This window comes from Triturus cristatus, chromosome 11 (assembly GCF_964204655.1).
Source record: "Triturus cristatus chromosome 11, aTriCri1.1, whole genome shotgun sequence".
NCBI classification, from domain to species: Eukaryota; Metazoa; Chordata; class Amphibia; order Caudata; family Salamandridae; genus Triturus; species Triturus cristatus.
Window position 1 is genome coordinate 574,582,787 of NC_140594.1, and position 20,026 is coordinate 574,602,812.

General features: G+C 44.7%; 1 protein-coding gene across 3 annotated transcripts in view; it reads left to right on the top strand.

The window, feature by feature from the left end:
- Positions 1-20,026, top strand: part of DDHD2 (DDHD domain containing 2) — a 539,107-nt gene that overhangs the window by 335,575 nt on the left and 183,506 nt on the right. For all 3 annotated transcript variants that reach the window (XM_085633751.1, XM_085633749.1, XM_085633750.1), the window contains exon 12: positions 9,536-9,655. In XM_085633751.1, coding sequence (XP_085489877.1) covers positions 9,536-9,655 — 120 coding nt within the window. The remainder of the gene's footprint in view (positions 1-9,535; positions 9,656-20,026) is intronic.

The following is a 20,026-nucleotide window of genomic DNA, read 5'->3' on the forward strand; positions in this document are numbered from 1 at the left end:
CAGATCGGAAGACGCTTTTAGCTGAACAGGTAGGTCTTAAGAGGTATTTAGAAAGCAGCTTACTCAGCACGCATTCTCAAGAGTAAAAGTAGGGTATTCCACAACCAAGGGCTGTGAACCTTGAAAACACTCCCTTCCATTGTGCTTTGTTGAAATGTGGAATCTTTAATAGTGACCTAGAGCTTGATCTCAGATCATATGTTGGAGTGTGAGACATGATGACATCTGATAGAAATTTTGGACCAAGTGGTACATATCAAGCATCATGAGGCAAAGTACCTTAAAATTCATCCGTTTCTTGACCAGAAGCCAGTGCGAGGAGCAGCACTCTTCCTACAAATAATAAAACCAATGTATGCTGAAGATCAGCTGGACTGGTGTATTTTGAAAACATTAGCATTTCTCTGAGGGTCTCTGGGAGACCTTCATAAATCCCATTCCCATAATGTAGTTGGTCTAAGAGTTTTCAGCCTGAGACTAGTGCGCACTTCTCCTGATATAAATGCCTGTCAGGGTTGTTCGTGGTGGTAGGCAGCTTATTGGACAACACGAAATCTAAAAGTAAACAGTAATGATGAGCATGTCAGATATGGATCTTCAGTAAGCTCATTTTGTTGCTGAATTTTCAGTCTGCCAAGTCGGCAGGCTTACAACCTCCCTAAAGAAAAAATGCCATATTTAGGTTGCCTGACAAGGAGTCTGAACTTTCTCCAACAAAGTGGATGTGTCCGCCAACAGGTGTATCTACTTAGAGAAACATTTCAAAGCAAAAATCCACCAATGTCTTTCAATGGGGTGGAAATTCCTTAATCAAAATTGGGGTTCCATATTCAGATCTCAGTTCAAGCCTAATGGTAAAGTTTATTGCAGTTGCAAAGAGTGGTTTGCAGGCTCTGCGACTGCCAAACATATTTTTGCCATGTACAAAACCTCTTTAATGAGTCGGAAATGTTTTTCCAATTTTGAAAACGGATTTTGCAACCGTATCTGAATCACAAACAGAGCCATTTACCTCTTCTCTTTGAGTCGCAGAAAAGGAATGTGTAATTGGTTTATGACCCCAGTTGTAATCGAATGCAGTTGTAAACCATTGAAAAGTTTCCACCTATGATGCTGTGGTGGTAACAGATTTGGAAAGGCAACATTGTTACAGCTTCTTCTACGCAGGGGATTCAAACTTGGAAAGTAAAAAAAGTAAAAATCAGCACCTGTCTTTTTAATGGACACATATTACTTTTAAATAAGAGTTTGAGGCATATGAGCTGCAGATTACACACTTGTGCATAGATCGCCATCTGGTGTTGGGCCCGGATGTTTTCAGTTGTTTTTCCTCTTTGAAAGTCCTTGGAAGTCACGAGTTCGGTGACTCCTCCCTTGGATCGTATTGCGCATGGGCTTCGGCTCCATCCTCTGATTGGTTTTTTCCGCCATCGGGCTCGGATGTGATCTTCGCGCTCCGGTTCCGAACAGCTTCCAATTCGACGTTCGACGCGCTATCCTCACCCCAACTCGCGGTATTGTTTTCGACCGCGATCTCTCCACTCGACGCGCCTCTCATCGGCACAAACCTTCGATTCCGGTCGTCGACGACGGCCTTCGGACCTACCCAAGCTCCGGTCTTGGCTAATGGAAAGGACTCCCTTCAAGAAGTGCCCTCGATGTGGGTCCAAGTTCCCCCACACCGTTCTCCACGAAGTATGCAATCTCTGCCTCTCCCCTGAACACGAGGCTCGAGATTGTCCGGCGTGTAAGTCCTTCCGGTCCAAGAAAACCATTTGAGACCGAAGGGCTAGAAGAACCATGGCACACTCGTCGACGGCGTTTCCGGACGACATCTTCGGGTAAGACGTCGACGCTCCAGAAGAACACCACACCGACGAGGGACTCGTCAGCGCCTCCAAAGCCGACGATTCAGACACCCTCGCCGGCTCCGAAAAAGGCTTCGGTCACGCCTTCGCCTCCGGGCCTAAGCAAGACCAAAGACACTGCTTCCCACACCGCACCTTCGGGGCCGGTAAAGAAGCCAATTAAGCCTTCCGGCGGCTCGGGCTCGAGCCAGCCCACCGTCGGTGCCGATAAACACTCTTCGGCGCCGAAAAAGAAAATGGCCTCCGCTTCGACACTGAGACCCGCACCGAAACACTCGGTGTCGGGAACCAGCTCCTCGGTGCCGACACCAACTTCGGCACCGACAAAAGCACACAAGGCCACCGGCACCGACTCTTCGAAGCCGAAATCCACCTCTGCGCCGACCAAACAATCAGACTTTTCCAAGCATAGTTCCAAACAACGAACCAGTGCAGATAAAGCCAAAAAACCTACGGCCCCAATGCCTTCGGCGCCGACGGACCAACCAACATCACCAGAACTCTTTACACCGGATCCATTACAAAAAACACTAAACAAGGATCCTAAAACCGGACATTTGATGCTTTCCATCAAAAAGAGATAGCTGGAAAAACCTGCTCCGCCTCCACCTCCACAGAGGAAGGACTCTGCTACCTCTCCTTTCAGGATACCTTCCCCACCTCCACCGCCCCCTCCACCTTCCCCTCCTCCACGTTCTCCGCCCCCACCTCATCATTCCCCAACACCCTCTCCGGATGATGATGATCAGGGGGATCCATATGATGACATAGGAGACGTGCCCCAAGATTTACCTACAGGGCACCTCACTCCCACAGGCTCCCCAGACCCATGGGACGATAATAATATCCCTGACATCCCTAACGTCCCACAGGATGATCTCTACCCTTCCAGACCTTCCCCACCGGAAGACTCACTGGGGTTCAACCATCTATTACAAAGGGCAGCACACTATCACGGGGTAGATCTCCATACCGACCCCGTAGAGGAGAATTTCGTCCGAGATACATTTGACATCACACATAGGACTACCTCAATATTGCCTATGCTCAAGGGAGTTGTAAAACATGCGCCAGAGGTCTTTAAAGATCCAGTCAGAGCCAGGGTCATTAACCCACGCATTGAAAAGAAATATAAATCCGCCCCTACAGATCCCTCCTACATCATAGGGCCAGCACCACTAGATTCTCTGGTAGTATCCACAGCACGTAAAAGGGCCAACTCCCAAGCGTCAGGCGAAGCACCGCCACCTGACAAAGAGTCTAAACTCTTGGACGCATCAGGCAAGCATACGCATTCCAAGCTGCCAACATATGGCGTATCGCTAATACACAAGCGTTACTAGCCAGGTACGACAGGGCCCATTATGACGAATTAGAAGCCATAATGCAACACCTCTCTGATAAATACAAACCTAAGGCCAATGAGCTAATTCAGGAGGGCAAAACCATTACTAATACCTCCATACGTTGTGCCCTAGATGCAGCAGACACAGCCTCCAGGGCCATCAATACTAGTGTCCCCCTCCGTCGCCATGCCTGGCTAAGGATCTCAGGTTTTAAACCGGAGGTACAAGCCTCTATCCTCAACCATCCCTTTGACCAGGAACATCTGTTTGGCCCAAAAGTGGATGAGGCCCTAGAAAAGATGAAAAAGGACACAGACACGGCAAAATCCATGGGAGCTTTACAATCGCACCCTCCCAGGCGCTCCTTTCGCCGCTCTTCCTTTCGGAGCACATCCAGAGGCTACGCCTCCAACACCGCTTCCACTTCATATAAGGCCCCTACCCAGTCCACCTTTACAAGGGGCTACCAAAGAGGCGGCTACAGGGGCAACAATAACAAAGGCAGAGGCAAAACAAACACCGCCCGCTCTGCCACCGCACCTACCCAATGACTTCCCTCCACTCCCCCCAGACCATCCCACTCCGGTCGGGGGCAGATTCCAAAATTTCCTCCCTGTCTGGGCCACCATCACCTCAGACAAATGGGTAACACAAATAATTCGGTCAGGCTACTGCCTACAACTAATATCTACCCCCCCCAAACATTCCACCCAGACAACGCCCAATGTCACAAGAACATCTAACACTACTGAAGCAGGAGGTAATCTCCCTCCTACAGAAAAGGGCAATAGAACACGTTCCTACCAACGAAATATGGGGGTCTACTCCCTATAGTTTCTCATACCAAAAAGGGACGAGACTCTGCGGCCCATCCTAGCCCTCAGGCCCCTAAACAAATACATACACTCAGACCATTTTCACATGGTAACGCTTCAGCAGGTACTTCCACTGCTGTCCGAAAAACGACTTCCTGACCACTTTAGACCTAAAAGCCACTTATTTCCACATTCCAGTGCACAACGCTCACAGGAAGTTCCTCAGATTCGTAGTGGACGGCCAACACTACCAATCGAAAGTACTCCCGTTCGAAGTCACAACAGCACCACGTGTATTCACCAAGTGCCTAGCAGTAGTGGCAGCACACCTCAGGAGACAACACACCCATGTCTTCCCATACCTAGACGACTGGCTAATAAAAGCCAGTTCATACAGCCAGTGTGTACAACACACGCATGCCACTATCCAGCTACTTCACTAACTGGGCTTCACAGTAAACCACGCAAAGTCCCATCTACAACCATCCCACATAAAACAATACCTCGGTGCCACCATAGACACCTCAAAAGCGCTAGCCTACCCCAGTCCTGCCAGGATTACAAGCATTCAGGCTCTACGCGCAAAATTCATGGCACAACACTCCCTTCCAGCTCGAGTGTTTATGCAACTAATAGGGATGATGGCCTCTTGCATCTTCATAGTACCTCACGCAAGACTCCAGATGCGTCCTCTCCAAGAGTGCTTAGCGCGCCAATGGAACCAGGCCCAAGGGCAATTAACAGATCTGGTGTTGGTAGACGGTCGCACCCATCGCTCTCTGCAGTGGTGGACCACCACAAACATTTCCAAAGGTCGACCGTTCCTGGACCCGGTTCCCCAGATAGTACTAACAACAGACGCATCGCTCTCCGGCTGGGGAGCTCATCTATTACATCTTACCGTGCAGGGCACATGGACACCTCAACAAAAGTTACTCCACATCAACCATCTGGAGTTGCTAGCGATCTTCTTAGCCCTAAAATCTTTTCAAACACAGATTTGAGGCAAGGTAGTCCTAATCCGCACAGACAACATGACAGCCATGTACTATATTCAAAAACAAGACGGCACACACTCTCCACAGCTCTCTCAACTAGCACAGAGCATATGGAGATGGGCCATACCCCAGAAAATCTTTCTCCTAGCTCAGCATGTCCCAGGAGTCCAAAACACTGTGGCAGATCTGCTCAGCAGACAAACACAACACATCCACGAGTGGGAACTCCACCCACAAGTTCTACACCCGTACTTTCAGATGTGGGGGCATCCACAGATAGACCTCTTCGCCACCCACGAAACACCAAATGCCCAAGCTTCGCCGCCAGATATCCACACCCATTGTCCAAAGGAAATGCGATATGGATGAACTGGTCAGGCAGATTTGCGTACGCTTTTCCGCCTCTCCCACTCATTCCACTAGTGGTGCGCAAACTACAGCAACACTCCCTCACACTAATCCTAGTAGCTCCAACTTGGCCAGACAACCGTGGTACACCACACTGCTGGAACTATCTGTAGTACCGCACCAAAAATTACGCCTCTCTCCACACCTCCTAACCCAGAACCATGGAGAGATCAGACACCCGGAGCCAGCTCAGCTCAACCTTGCGATCTGGCTCCTGAAATCCTAGAATTCGGTTATCTGAATCTTCCCCCCGACTGTATGAACGTCATCAAGGAAGCTAGGCGGCCCACCACTAGAGCGTGCTACGCCGCCAAGTGGAAACGTTTTGTTGTCTATTGTCACAACAACACCATCAATCCCCTAGACGTCTCTATTCAACACATCATAGGCTACTTACACCACCTACAAAGGTGTAATCTAGCCTATACGTCCATTCGCCTGCACCTCGCAGCTATAGCAGCTTACCAACAAAACAGGCAACATCTATCACTCTTTAGAGTCCCTGCCATTAAAGCCTTCATGGAAGGCCTTAAAAGAATAATTCCCCCCAGAGTGCGACCCTCATCTGTGTGGAACCTAAACATCGTTCTCACCAGACTAATGGGGCCTCCCTTCGAACCACTGCACAAATGTGAACTCCAATTTTTAACATGGAAAACCGCTTTTCTCGTAGCCATCACTTCCCTCAGAAGGGTCAGTGAGATACAAGCATTTACCATTCAAGAACCTTTTCTACAAATGCACCATAACAAAGTTGTTCTCCGTACCAACCCAAAATTCCTCCCAAAAGTCATTTCTCCCTTTCACCTAAACCAATCTGTAGAACTACCAGTATTCTTCTCACAACCACAAACCGTTGCAGAAAGAGCTCTCCACACACTAGATGTTAAACGAGCCTTACTCTACTACATCGAGAGAGCACAACCTTTCCGTAAGACCAAACAACTGTTTGTCTCTTTCTCTCCACCACACAAGGGCAACCCCATCTCCAAGTCGGGGATAGCTAGGTGGATTGTCAAATGCATTCAAATTTGCTACCACAAAGCAAAACAAACGCTATTCGTTCCCCCTAAAGCCCATTCTACACGTAAAATATGGGCTTTAATGGCTTTTCTAGGAAATATCCCATTAGATGATATCTGCAAAGCAGCTACATGGTCAACAGCGCACACTTTCACTAAACACTATTGTGTAGATGTGCAAACTACGCAACAGGCTAGTGTGGGCCAGGCTGTACTCAAAACATTATTTCAAACCACTGCAACAGATACAGGTGGTCGCCTCTAAGGGTGGGTACTGCTATATAATCTATGCACAAGTGTGTAATCTGCAGCTCATATGCCTCGAACGGAATATGCTACTTACCAGTATGCATCTGTTCTTGGCATGTAGAGCTGCAGATCTACACACGCCCACCCGCCTCCCCGGCTACCTTTATCTGTTCCAGTTTATCTTATTTAGATACAACACACATGGGCATCTTCACTGTCTATTACTACGCTCCATCATTTCCCTGCTGGCGAAAAACAATCTGAGGATGGAGCCGAAGCCCATGCGCAATATGATCCAAGGGAGGAGTCACCGACCTCGTGACTTCCAAGGACTTTCCAAGAGGAAAAACAACTGCAAACATCCGGGCCCAACACCAGATGGCGATCTATGCTCAAGTGTGTAGATCTGCAGCTCTACATGCCAAGAACAGATGCATACTGGTAAGTAGCATATTCCTTTTCTGTTTGGGAAGGCATATAGGGGAATAATAGTCTGCTTTCTCTTGCAGGCCATCATCTCTGTATTCGCAGCCATTCACAGAGAATTGTAAAATGCGGCCTGCCTAAATAATATTCATTAGGCAGGCTCAAAGTTTTAATTAGTTTATTGAATGCTCGTTAGGTGGGTTGTTTTGCGACCCCCTCTGAATAGGCAATTTGCAGAGAGACCTATTAGTACATAGGTTCCATCACAAATGACATCCCTGTGCACACACCAGTCAACTGACAGTTGTCTCTCACTACCGAGTTAGGAGTTACCCTCTTTTAGATAGGAAGCATTATGAGTTAGACAAAACATATCAGACAATTCCCTATCTGCACGGTTATTCTACATGGGGCCCTGCCCTGGCTTCCAGAAAACAGTAGGCATACACAAGTATTGATATTTTACTATGTACAAAGAGTTGTTTATGCATTGTTTGTCTGCACATCATGTGTATCAAAATGATAATTATTACAAAAAACTCAGCAATCATTCTAGAGAACCGATCAAATGCAAGAAATGGCCAGAATATATTTCATCCTACTTCCTTACTCTATTAGTCTAAACCCTGCGTAATGTATTCAGATTGTTACCAACTATCTAATTATTTGGCCTTATTTTCTTGGTCATCATTGTTATGCCAAGCCATGCAAGCTTTCCGAATTCTGTCATTCAGCTTATTACCTTAGCAACTATTCAATGTGATCCGCCCTTTCCAACTCCTGGCATCGCTTTATAATTACGCCCCTAATTATTTCCTATGCAGAGAGCATGGGACACTCCTGCTCGTCTCTTAAGTTGCTACTTCAGTACGCTGACAGTGCCACTTTTGCACACCTGTACGGAAGGCAGGCAACGTAACTATCTCTGCTTCATTCCAAGTCTGATCCGCACAAGGTCACTTTACCTTGTAGCTATGACTATGACTACAACACGTAAATCACAACAAAGAAAGATTCCAATCTGTGCCTTGTCAGGGTTGAATACAAGCTAAAGGTGAAAATAAAAACATGCCTGGGACACACGTACTCTGTGTTAATGCGCTTATGTTGTATTACAAAGAAACAAATACAGGAGTAGACCCGTTAACCCAGGTGACAATGCAACAATGTCTCAACTGGAAATCATTTAGCAATGGCAGTTAAATTAGTAGTATACATCATTCTCTCAGTGATCTGGTGACTACCTTGAATTTCCATCTTCGGTTGGACCCTTGGCCGCCCTACATACTTTGTCTCTTGCATTCTTCAGCACTATTGTTGAAACTAAGTGACCATTGTCCTGATGATGACCTGAAATCAATCGGGTTGAAACGCCGTCGACTACCCAGCACTGAACCTTGGCGCTGTTGTGGTCAATTTACATTTACCCCAAATCTAAAAACACTGACTGCATATAATTGTATTGTATTATTGACCACATTTGTTACTTGTTTCCAATTTTTCGCCGTTCACGCTCTTATCTTCTCACTCCTGTGTCACTGCGCCGTCACTTGTCACCAGCACACCCTGTGCTCACTTGTTTGTTATGGTCACCATACATTTAATTGTAATGTAGTGCTGTTATAACTACCTACAATAATATGCGGTTGACTTTACCCTTCCCGTTGTGGTCTCCCTTTTTTTTTCTCCCCGGTCCTTATGATGTATACTACTAATTTAACTGCCCTTGTTAAATGATTTCCAGTTATGTTGTATTACAGTCAGGCCTGCTTGTATGTAGGATATGTTGACTGAAAAGCCCTTCCACACACAACAGTGGTGTTTGTAGATGCATCTTACATCTTCGTGAAACAAGATGTGATCACCCTGCCATTGCACAATTGTCCTTGGACACTTTGGTCGACTTTGTATAGATTGAAGAAAGTAGTTTGTGACACCACTAGTATGTTTTGTTTGCCATCTTTGTATACTGCAGAATATGACGGAGTACTTTGACCACCATGTATGATTATACCAAAAGATGTATGCTCCAGCCATGTTATGTTATGTTAAAAAGGTTTATAATGCACACTTTTACCCAAAAATGGGCGTCTTGGCGCTAATGGCAAGAACTCTCCGCATTCGATAGTTAACTGAACTTTGAAATGCACAGTTATTACTGTAGTTGAAAACACTCCGTATCAGGTGCTAATGGCATGGCTTGAAGTTCTTTGTTCACTTTTTCCAAACCTACTGATTATTGGCTTTTAAGAAGCACATCGATTTTCTTTTTTTTCTTCTCATTTATTGCACAAAAAGTGTTAGAAAAGTATTCGGCAGCTAAATTAATTTGCTTTAGTTCTGCCTGACCCTGCTATTGACTAGAAAGTATTGTGATGCCACCTCTCTTCCCTTTCTCTACAGACATGCAGTCAGACATCGGGCACCTGTACAGAACAGAATGCACCAAGGGACAAAGCAGAGCTGTCCCTCACCACCAAGAACATGGTTAACTATGAGTATTTTGATGTTGGAATTGGACAGGTAATACCAAGCAAGGTTAATTTAAAAAAAGAAGAGTTTTTGTTGCATGCATATATATTTAAATTGTTTAAGGCAGCTGGCTTTGAAAATAGTGAGCCACAATTAGTACTTTCCATTTCTGTTCACTTCTATCAATGTTTACCTCCAGAATATGTCCATGTACACATATACAAAAATAGTGTTGTTGGAATGTGGCCTAGTGCAAGACATTGGATCATTAGGACCACTGCCAAGCCACCTGGCTGTTTCCCAAACACCTCAGATAATATCCTAAATATAAATTTGATTTTCTTTAAAACAGTAGTGGGACTAACTAATAAAAAATGTTGATGGAATGTGCTTGATCCTGAGAATACCCATATGTAAGATTGGTATATGTCAAGTTATCACTCAGAACACTAAAGATGTACATGAAGAATGAATCCATTTATAGTTGAGCAGATAGTGGAAAAATAACCTTAATAGGACATTGGCACCATGTTCAATCAATGGGACAAATGAAACTAATGTTGTAAATCAACAGTTCTCCCACTCAACTAACCCTGCGGCTCCCCATCTTATTTAGTATGTTGCATAAGCTACAACTCTAGCGTAGCTCTACAAGGTTTGCTTTCCCACCCAGGATTACCTGTGAACGTAGTTCAGTGCACCATCGCTAAATGTGAAAGACAGGTTATTGTAGTCCTGCAGAACTCCACTCAATACATAGTTGAAGTGAAATCATTGCTTTTAGGCAGGGGCATAGCTTCAGCGAGAGTGTATGGGGTGTTAAACCCCCTGATAAATGTATTCTCTATTAAATAGTTGGGTTCAGGTGCTTTCAGTCGGGTATGGTGAGGTGTCTGCTGGATTCCACCTAGGATATTTACATGCACACAAAGACAAACACATACACTCTCTCGTCTCCCTGTTTTGAAGATCTTAAAACTGTTGGTTATTTTACAACATATTTTGCTCTAAGTAACCATAACAATATGAACTGCTCTCCCTTTGCCACTTAAGCCCCCTGATGCCCTGCTTCTCAGATAATGTATTTTACCATGATGTGCCAGCGTGAATGTTGGGGAATTTGAAGCTCACCCCTGTGATATGACAGTTTTTGGCTAGCGTGTCATCTGGTATGGACTTGAGGGTCTGCCTTGAATGGAGTCGGAATTTAGGGACTTTACGTCAAGTGGGCAGGGGAACTCTCTGGTTTAAGACAGTGGAGCCTTAACTGACTCCTTCAGAGGAAACCTTTAGACAGTAGTCTATCTGACACTGAGTTATCAGCTAATGAAAGTCAGAAAGTCTACCCTATTTAGGGCAGCCCTTCTATATTCATTATTCCTGCCTGGCAGTGCCACATGAGTATAGTGGACCTGGAAAGCAAATAGAAAACTGCTTGGGTGTTCAGGATAGATTTTTTTTTTTCTTTTTCAAAAACAAAATTATCGCAGAGTATGGTTTTTTTTATCTGAAAAACAAAACATTTAATTTTTCACCAAAAGTGCTCCTTATAGGAGAGAATGGCTTCACACGAATATGTGAAGTCACTGCGATGGCATGCATATTCAAAACACTTCGAAGGGAATGAGGGTGATTGTCATGTTTTTTCAAATCTTAAGTTGAAAGAGAAGAAATATACATTTTTGAAGTCTGAAGGGGTATGATAAGTGTCAGTACATACCTTTGTTCAGGGGTATGGGTTTCCTATTGTCCGATGCCCAGAATGTATTGTGTGTGGTCAAGAACAACCGGTTTTCATGTTTATTTTGTCCACCAAACAAGTTGACCAAACCCCGTTAGTAGAGATCATTTGGCTGCAGTTTCCAGTACCACTATCCGGATCTGTGAAAGAGCTTTGTCTCCATATTTATAAATGTTTGAAGTTGGGCACATGCTTCATCAATGCAAAGCCTTTACTATTAGGATGAGCAATCTAAGGAAATGCAGTGAGGTGCAAGCTCAGCTGGCATTATGGAAAGTGCTTCCAGTATAACATTGTGTAAACCTGATTACAAAATGTAACACTTTGAGGCTAAATATAATACTCCCAGAATGCTTCCAGCTTAAATGCAAATACTGTTTTAACTCTTTTATTGTTATTTTCTTTATAGCTTCATGCAGGTTACAGCAAGTATAAGCAAAGTATTACAGTCATTATAGAACAAGCCAATGCCTTATAGTTATACAACCTGTCACTCCAAGTTCATAGTTCAGTTGCAGATATGTGGTTCTGGATGTTATTACGATACAATGTTATTAACATCAATATTGTTAGATTGCTGTCCTCTTCATTTCCATCTTAATTATGTTACTGCTTCGCCCTTAACAACAGGCTACTGTGCCATACAAACATTAACCAAACCATTAACTGTCTGCAGAGACCTATCATCGACAGGCAATCTCATATCATTCTATATCAGCTCGGTGCAATGTATGAGTTTGGGAGTGTGAGGGGAAAAAGGAGTGTACAAGGAAATAGTTCTGTTAAACCATAATTGTTCTGTCCAAGGCACTAGAAGACAAAACCCAGCCTGAGCATTGCCCTCCATCATTTATTTGGGCAGGTGTATTTACCAGTGAGATGTTATCATCTTCCCTTATTAAATGCAGCAGTGCCTCCATGCTGTTGCACACTTGGTGTACAGATATCTTATGCCCATTTATCCCTGAGGGAATCAAAAGGTGTAATAATATTGTTTCTTAGTACCAGGTATACATTTTTTATAGCTTGTGTGTGTATGAAGGGGAATATAAATGTAACTGTTAGTGTACATTGGGTTCGCTTGTTCCAGTTTTCCATATATGCCTGGCAATTGCTGCTACAGAAATATACATCAGGAACTGACCTGCAGGCAAACCAAAGTCTGTCATTAGTTCTTCATCTCTAAACAGGTCACCAACCCGCTGAATGCCATAATCTGTCAACTCACCTATCCCTTCCAACAATCCTTATGAGGTAGTACATTCAAACAATTTAACATTGTACTTGGTGAAAAGGAAGCTAGTGTTTGCTGCAAGCTCCTAATCCAACTGTGCTTAATCACTCTTAAGGGACTGGGCATCTCCAATGGTTTCCTTTTGAGACCTAGCAGGAGTTATGTCAACAGTTGCAACGTTGGGCCAGGACATTTGGGATCCTCATCCCCATTGATAAGTGCTGCCACCAATTTTGTCACCCACTGCAGCTGTATCGCTAGATAGTAAGTCTGAAAATGAGGAGCAGCAAGCCCTCCTCTCTTTATGGGGAGCTAGAATTTATGTAATGACACTCTGTGTGAATGAACCCAAAATAAGATCCATGAACAGAAAATCCATGTTATAGAAGCACCTCCTAGGTAATGCAATCAGAAGTGCAGCAAAGTAATATAAAATGTGCAGCCATTTTAGCAATGGCTGCTGTTCTAGCCACTGACTCCAGGAGCATTTCACAGAAGGCCATTCCTGTTTTCAAAGCTGTCACAACAGCCCCAATATTGACCTCTACCTAGTCAGTTTCTGATCTATAGATACAGACCCCTAGATATTTTATAGACCTCAGTTCCCAGGTTAGACCTTTGGCCACCTCAATTTGGGCGTCTCCTTTTTGGAGCAGCCTCACAGGGAACACACTAGATTTTTGCCAGCTAATGCGCAAACCTGATAAGTCCCTAAATAAATTCAGTGATTGGTTTGCCTTTCCTCTATCTGTCCTCTCAAGAAATAGCATCATGCTAGAATACCATTATATGTAGTCCCTTGCTTCACCTTCCATGCCAGAGGTTGTTGACAGGGCAAATAGCAGAGGAGATTTTGGACACCCCTGTCTCATGCCCCTTTCTACTAGTTATGCCTCAGAGTTAATCCTGCACATTTTTTACCCTTGCCGTGGGCGTGGTATACAGAATCCTAGTTCATTCCACAAAGCCCTTTTCTTAGCCCAATCTGTTTAGCACAGTATACCGGTAGTTCCATCCTAGAGTATACAATGCCATGTCGAGGACATTGTTATCACCACAGCTTCCTCATGATTGTTTAGAGTATTGACGAGTAAGGCAATAAGCCTCCATATATTTATTGCTGTATTTCAAACCAGGGATACACCCAGTTTGATCGGGTTGTATGAGGCGTCGCATTAAAGGATTTATTCTCATAGCAAGCACAGTGCTTAGTATATTATAACCCACATTCAACATTGACAGGGGCCTTATGTTGTATCATCGTCCAGGTCACTGTCTGTTTTAATGTAACAGGGTCACTAAAGCCTCTCAGGGGGAGGGGGGGGGGGTGTTCCTAGCTTCTCTGGTTGTTTGATGTACTACCTCTAGTTTTGAGGTCACCTGTTCTGTATACCTTGCGTAAAACTCAATTGGTCGGCCATTAGACCCTGGAACCTTTCCATTTGCCATCCACTTAACTGCTGCTTTTTATTTCTTCTGCATTTATTTTGCCTCCTAGCAGCTCTGCTTCTTCTTGGGTCAATCTCTGCAATAGTGTTTCTCCTAAAAAATCCTCAAGATCTTCCCCTGCTTCCCCATAACTAATATAATTAAGCAATGTGTAGTAATGCCTAAAAATGTCATTTATCTCTCCTTGTGTGTGTACTCTGCTACCTTGTTCGATCTTAAGACCGACGATTTGCACACCCCTTTTATGTGGGTTCGTAAGCTAAGGCAATAAAGTTCTAGCCTTTTGCTGTTCCTCGTGTGACTGTACCATGAATTTATTGTAATAAAAAGATCTGAGCCTTTCTATTACGTCAGCTAATTGTTCTTTCTCATTTAATAAGTCGCTTTGTAAGTCTGAGCACCCTGGATGCCTCATGAACCAGTTTTGTGCGTGCTCCCACTGATCTAGCAATACTCTGACCCCTGGATTACAGTCTTAAAGGCTTCCCATTCTATCAAGACTGAAGTGACCGAGCCCTAGTTTTCTAAAAAGTAAAATGGCTCCTTTTTGCCTACTCAGTGGTCTGTTTAAAAGCCTGATCTCCCAGTGATTAAAATGTCAGCCTCCAGCTCATTACAGCAGTTTGGAATTTATCCTATGCCCTGTCGCAAGAGGAGGGTTATGATCCGATAGTAGTCTAGCAAGGTATTCACTATTTGTCACCTCCATGTGAATGTTAGGTGTGCACTGGAATGTGTCTAGTCATACATGGAGATCATGTAGGGCTCAAAAATATGAATGATCATATACTGTATGGTGCAACACCCTCAATCAATCATTCAAACCCCAATGCAACTGCCACTCGCTTCTTGGCAAACCTAATAAAAGGTGAATCTGGAAGGGGTAGATGTGATCTGTCCAATGTCATATCAGCTACACAATTGAATTCTCCCCCAATTATCAAAGATTGTGGCATGAAGGGTGCTATTAAATCAGAAACCATGTCCAGATAGCTCCTTTGATCTGCATTGAGAGCGCATGAATTTGCAATTGTTAAGTCGCTTAAGTTGAGTCTTCCTCGTATAATAGATCTGCTGTATTTATCTTAAATTGCAGGTTTGCCTGGAAAATGATCCCTGGCCTGATCTAAACGAGGACCCCAAGTGCAAAGGCAGAAAATTCAGTTTTATCGATTTACACTCTCCACTGTTTTTGTAGCTCGCTATCACACCAGAGTTAGTTAAGTGGATTCCTTGTAGCAGCGCAGTTGTATCCTTCTCCTCTTTAAATAGGGCCGAACCTTGTATCTTTTAGACATGTTATTGAGGACCCCATACATTCAACGTCCTAAACTTACCTTCTTTGGGTCAGTAGAGCCCCACTTGCTCAATGTGCATTCTAATTTTGAGCAATATCCTTAACACTCCCCCGCCCCCATGGCATCCTATGAGCCCTCTGAAGTCTGAAAAATGAGGACAAGCCCGCTGGAGCTACCATTTGTTTCAGGCAAGACAGTAACCGTGCAGATGTTGTTCCTCCTGGCTCATCCCTTGGTGTCTGCGGCCTTGTACTCCAGAAAATGCACTCTCTGTCAGTCCCTTCAATTGTCTCTGCAGATCACCAGTGGTAGGGGCAAGAGTAACCATTACCTGTTGGTTTTGTTATTATTCTGCCATTTTGAGCTGGTCTTTTTAAAGCAATCCAATATCCCCCTCTACTATGTCCATTTTATGTCCAAAATCATCTTTTATGGCTGCCAAAAGGCAGTCCAATTTGTCCTTCTGAAATTTGTTATTACTTGATGCTGTAGGGGTTAAAAGTGCCCTCCCTCCAACTCTTTCTGACTCGGTACTTGACCTTCGGTCTCCTCATAGGTCCACTTAGAATGACTCCCCAGGTTTTCCCGATTACATTTTCAATGATAATAGTATTCATACTCTGTGGAAAAGAGCTATTATTCATGCTTTGCAGTCCATAAAGTCTCTTCGGTATCATGCACAGTTCAATTTGTACCTCCTCCCCGGCTCTCTCAATCTCTCAAGAGTTTGGTATCAAAGTAAGAACAGTACTTACTCTGGATCCCTCAGATCAAAATGCCAGGAGTCACATCTTCATCAGCCTCTGCAATTCTTTCATAAGATTTGGGACCCACTGTCCATTATAATTCACAATGCTAAAGCCATGTCTAAAGGGCAAAGCATAAAACCCTCTATCCTGCACCGTGCAGAGCAGCCACTGCACTGAGGCTCAGTACAGCTCAACTGGGACACACTCTCCCTGTATAGTGGAGGAACCTCTTTTTTCCCCAGTGCAGGCAGGGTTAGTGGAATTGGCGTTTAGTGGAAGGGCCTCAGTTGCAGCGTTTTTACTGTACTTTCAGCGTTCATTCGTCTGCTGCATAATGGAAGGTGCAGGATGGTTGACCATAGCTCAAGGGTGCGCAGGATGGTTGTAGCAAATGGGTTCCTCCATATTAGTCCACCAGGATTTCTTTGCCTATGACTACCTGTTTTTTGGACCTTTGCTGTAGGTGATTCTCACTATCGGAGTCTCACTCATAGTAAATTCACTATAGTTGACTGAGCATGTTTACCAGTGCTTGCCTTTCAAGATAATATTTTTGAAACAACAAGGGGACCCAAGTAAAGTCAGCCAGGGACCTCGGGATTCGATTATTTTACACTACAACGGTCCCTAGGGAAAAAGGGATAGCCGTACATCAATGAATATAGACCCAGTCAGTACTATATTAAGTAACCTTGTCCAGCCGGACCGAGGTTTAATATTTAATATTGACAATTATTTAAGAAATGTACACACAAAGAATACTGAAAGTGGGACACAAGCCTGCATCCTACTAGAGAACCCAAAACAACAACAAACATATAGGGAACATTTAAGGGAGGCTCAGGCAAAGCTCACGGTTTGTTATAGAAAAAATTATCAATATAGTAAACAAATCGCAAAGAACACCTTTACATAGTCAATGCTATCATTACAGGCATTGTATAAGGTGTTTTATGGTGTCGACGGCGTTTCGATCCATGTGAACAATGCTTGGATCATCATCAGGGGATGTATGTCGTTACAACGCACACTTTTACAACGCATGCACTTACAACGCATTTTTTACAACGCACAATCCATTACAACGCATGACATTACAACGCAGGACACTACAACGCATTTTTAAAAACTACCTTTACAACGCATTTCCATTACAACGCATAATACCTTTACAACGCATACCATTACAACGCATAATATTAAATTGCATTTAAGGTAAGTATTAGATAGTATAGGGGTAAAAATTACTATTCTAACTCCAGGGGGTGCAACAGTAGGGTTAGTGTTGGATAGTATAGGGTTAAAAATTACTATTCTAACTCCAGGGAGTGCAACAGTAGGGTAAGTGTTGGATAGTATAGGGGTAAAAATTACTATTCTAACTCTAGGGGGTGCAACAGTAGGGTAAGTGTTGGATAGTATAGGGGTAAAAATTACTATTCTAACTCCAGGGGGTGCAACAGTAGGGTAAGTGTTGGATACTATAGGGGTAAAAATTACTATTCTAACTCCAGGGGGTGCAACAGTAGGGAAAGTGTTGGATAGTATAGGGGTAAAAATTACTATTCTAACCCCAGGGGGTGCAACAGTAGGGTAAGTGTTGGATAGTATAGGGGTAAAAATTACTATTCTAACTCCAGGGGGTGCAACAGTAGGGTAAGTGTTGGATAGTATAGGGGTAAAAATTACTATATTATGCGTTGTAATGGTATGCGTTGTAATGGTAGTATGCGTTGTAATGGAATGCGTTGTAAAGGTAGTTTTTAAAAATGCGTTGTAGTGTCATGCGTTGTAATGTCATGCGTTGTAATGGATTGTGCGTTGTAAAAAATGCGTTGTAAGTGTAGTGCGTTGTAAAAGTTGCGTTGTAAAGGTTGTTCCCCATCATCAGGACATTTAAATAAGTATGCCTGTGTATAAGTGCCTTAGAATGCTAGGGGGGCGGGATATCGATAGAATGCAGTTGGTGCCACGTTCGAGTGGCATGGAGTGTGAGATTTATCTCGATGGCGGCTGTGTCAGATTGCGGGGGCGAGGCAGGAGCCACAGGCGTGAATACCCTTAAACATATAAATCTGACAGAGACATCTAGCCGCAGATTCCTTAACTTTAAATTCTCTCCAGGCGCCAGTCTGGATCTAGAAATTTTTCACAGTACCTCTGCGTGCTGGGGGACAGTGTCATACGGCTCCAGGGTGATGTCATCTTTAGATATGACATAAGTGGAGCCATATAAGTCCCCTCCTGCGCTCAGACGTCAGTTTCTTCTTTTCCGTGCTGTAACGCGGATCCGGAGAAGCGATTCCTTAGTTCGTTTTTTACTGACCTACTTCGACACCTGGTGTCGGTGGAACAGTGTGCCGTTGTCAGATGTCGACAGGTTTCAAACTTTGTGGGTCTTGTAACCAACATATGTTGGTGACGGACCCGCATACAATATGTATGTGGTGTTTAGGTGAAGACCACAACATCGAGGATTGTGGTTCCTACCAATAGTTAAAACCAAAGTCGTTAAAGGAACAGCTTTTGAAACTGATGGCGGCACATGTATCGCGTTCCTCTGAGGCTTCCCCGCCTCTGTCTTCGTCGTCCCAGGAAGAGCTTTTGCGGGGTCAATCTAGGAGCCGAAGCCCATCTAGAGGATGCATTCTCGGACTTCAATGCATGGAGACTCTTATCTCTCAGGACTCCTCCTGCTCGATGGTTTAGGTAGCCATATGCGACTCCGCACCGTGTCTCTCTGTGTTTCCAGGAGCCGGGGCGTTGATGGCTCAGAAGAGGGAATATTATGATTCATTACACTTCATCTTTGGGACCCCATCTCCCTCTGGAGCACCTCCTGGCCCCAAGCAGGTGAGTGGGGCGCCGACTGAGGAATTTTCCTCGGTGACGGTTGGACCATCGGAGTCTGTACCGGCTGACCTTGCTTTGGTGCAGGCTCACAGTCCTTTGCGATCTTTGCCATCGACGCCATTCGTTGACCAACCAACTCCGACATTGATGTCGGCGGTTGAAGACGCCACTACTCATCCTATCGACGTTGCAACGGCGCCGCGTTGGCGTCTTACGACCTCAGTGGCGGAGTCGCCTACGCAGCCGAAGGGGATTGTACAGTTTGTAGCCCCTCTTCACAAAGAGGTGCCAGGAGGTCCACCTGGGGTAGGACTTTTTCGGCCCATTTCAGACACCAATGTGTTTCAGGTGGAGGAGAGCTGGCTTACAGCTCTTGGTGAGGCTAGTGGACTGGACTCTTCACCAGCATCAGGGTTACTCTGTCCCCCTAGTCTTGCCATGAAAGCAAGTTCCTCCTTTGCAGACATGCTGAGGAAAGTGGCTGCAGTTTTAGATTTATCACTGCTTACGGTACAGAGGTTTACAGACCCTTTGTTTGAGGTCCTTTACCAGGGGCAAACAGGAGAATAACCTGTTCTTCCGTATAGAGAGCCCCTATTTGATATTTTATTAGGTGCCTGGGCTAAGCCTGAGTCAGGGGTCCCAGTGGACCGTGATGTTGCGCATAGACATTTTCTTGCACCTGGTCACCCTGTCTGTTTGCATAGGCATCCACCCACTAGTGGCCTGATAACTCAGACTGCAACGTCTTCTCAAGACATAGATTCTACTCCTAAGACTCCGGTGGGTAAGGATGCTAGGGGTCGTGATGTTTGTGGTAGGCATTTTTCCGCCTCAGCCAGCTCAGCATTGAGAGCCTCCAACACTTCTTGTCTGCTGTGGCGCTTTTTGTATGCTTTAAGGGAGTCTTTACAGAACATGCTCCTATCTATTCAAAGTGACCTCCGTTTTGAGGTTGACATCTGGTAAGGGATGATCAGCAAGCTGCTAGGCTGGCTATAAGATGTGGCATGGACACAACGGACTCGGTGGGTCGAGACATGGCATCTGCAGTGGCGCTAAGGTGCCCGGCTTGGTTGGCATCTTCAGGTTTCTCAG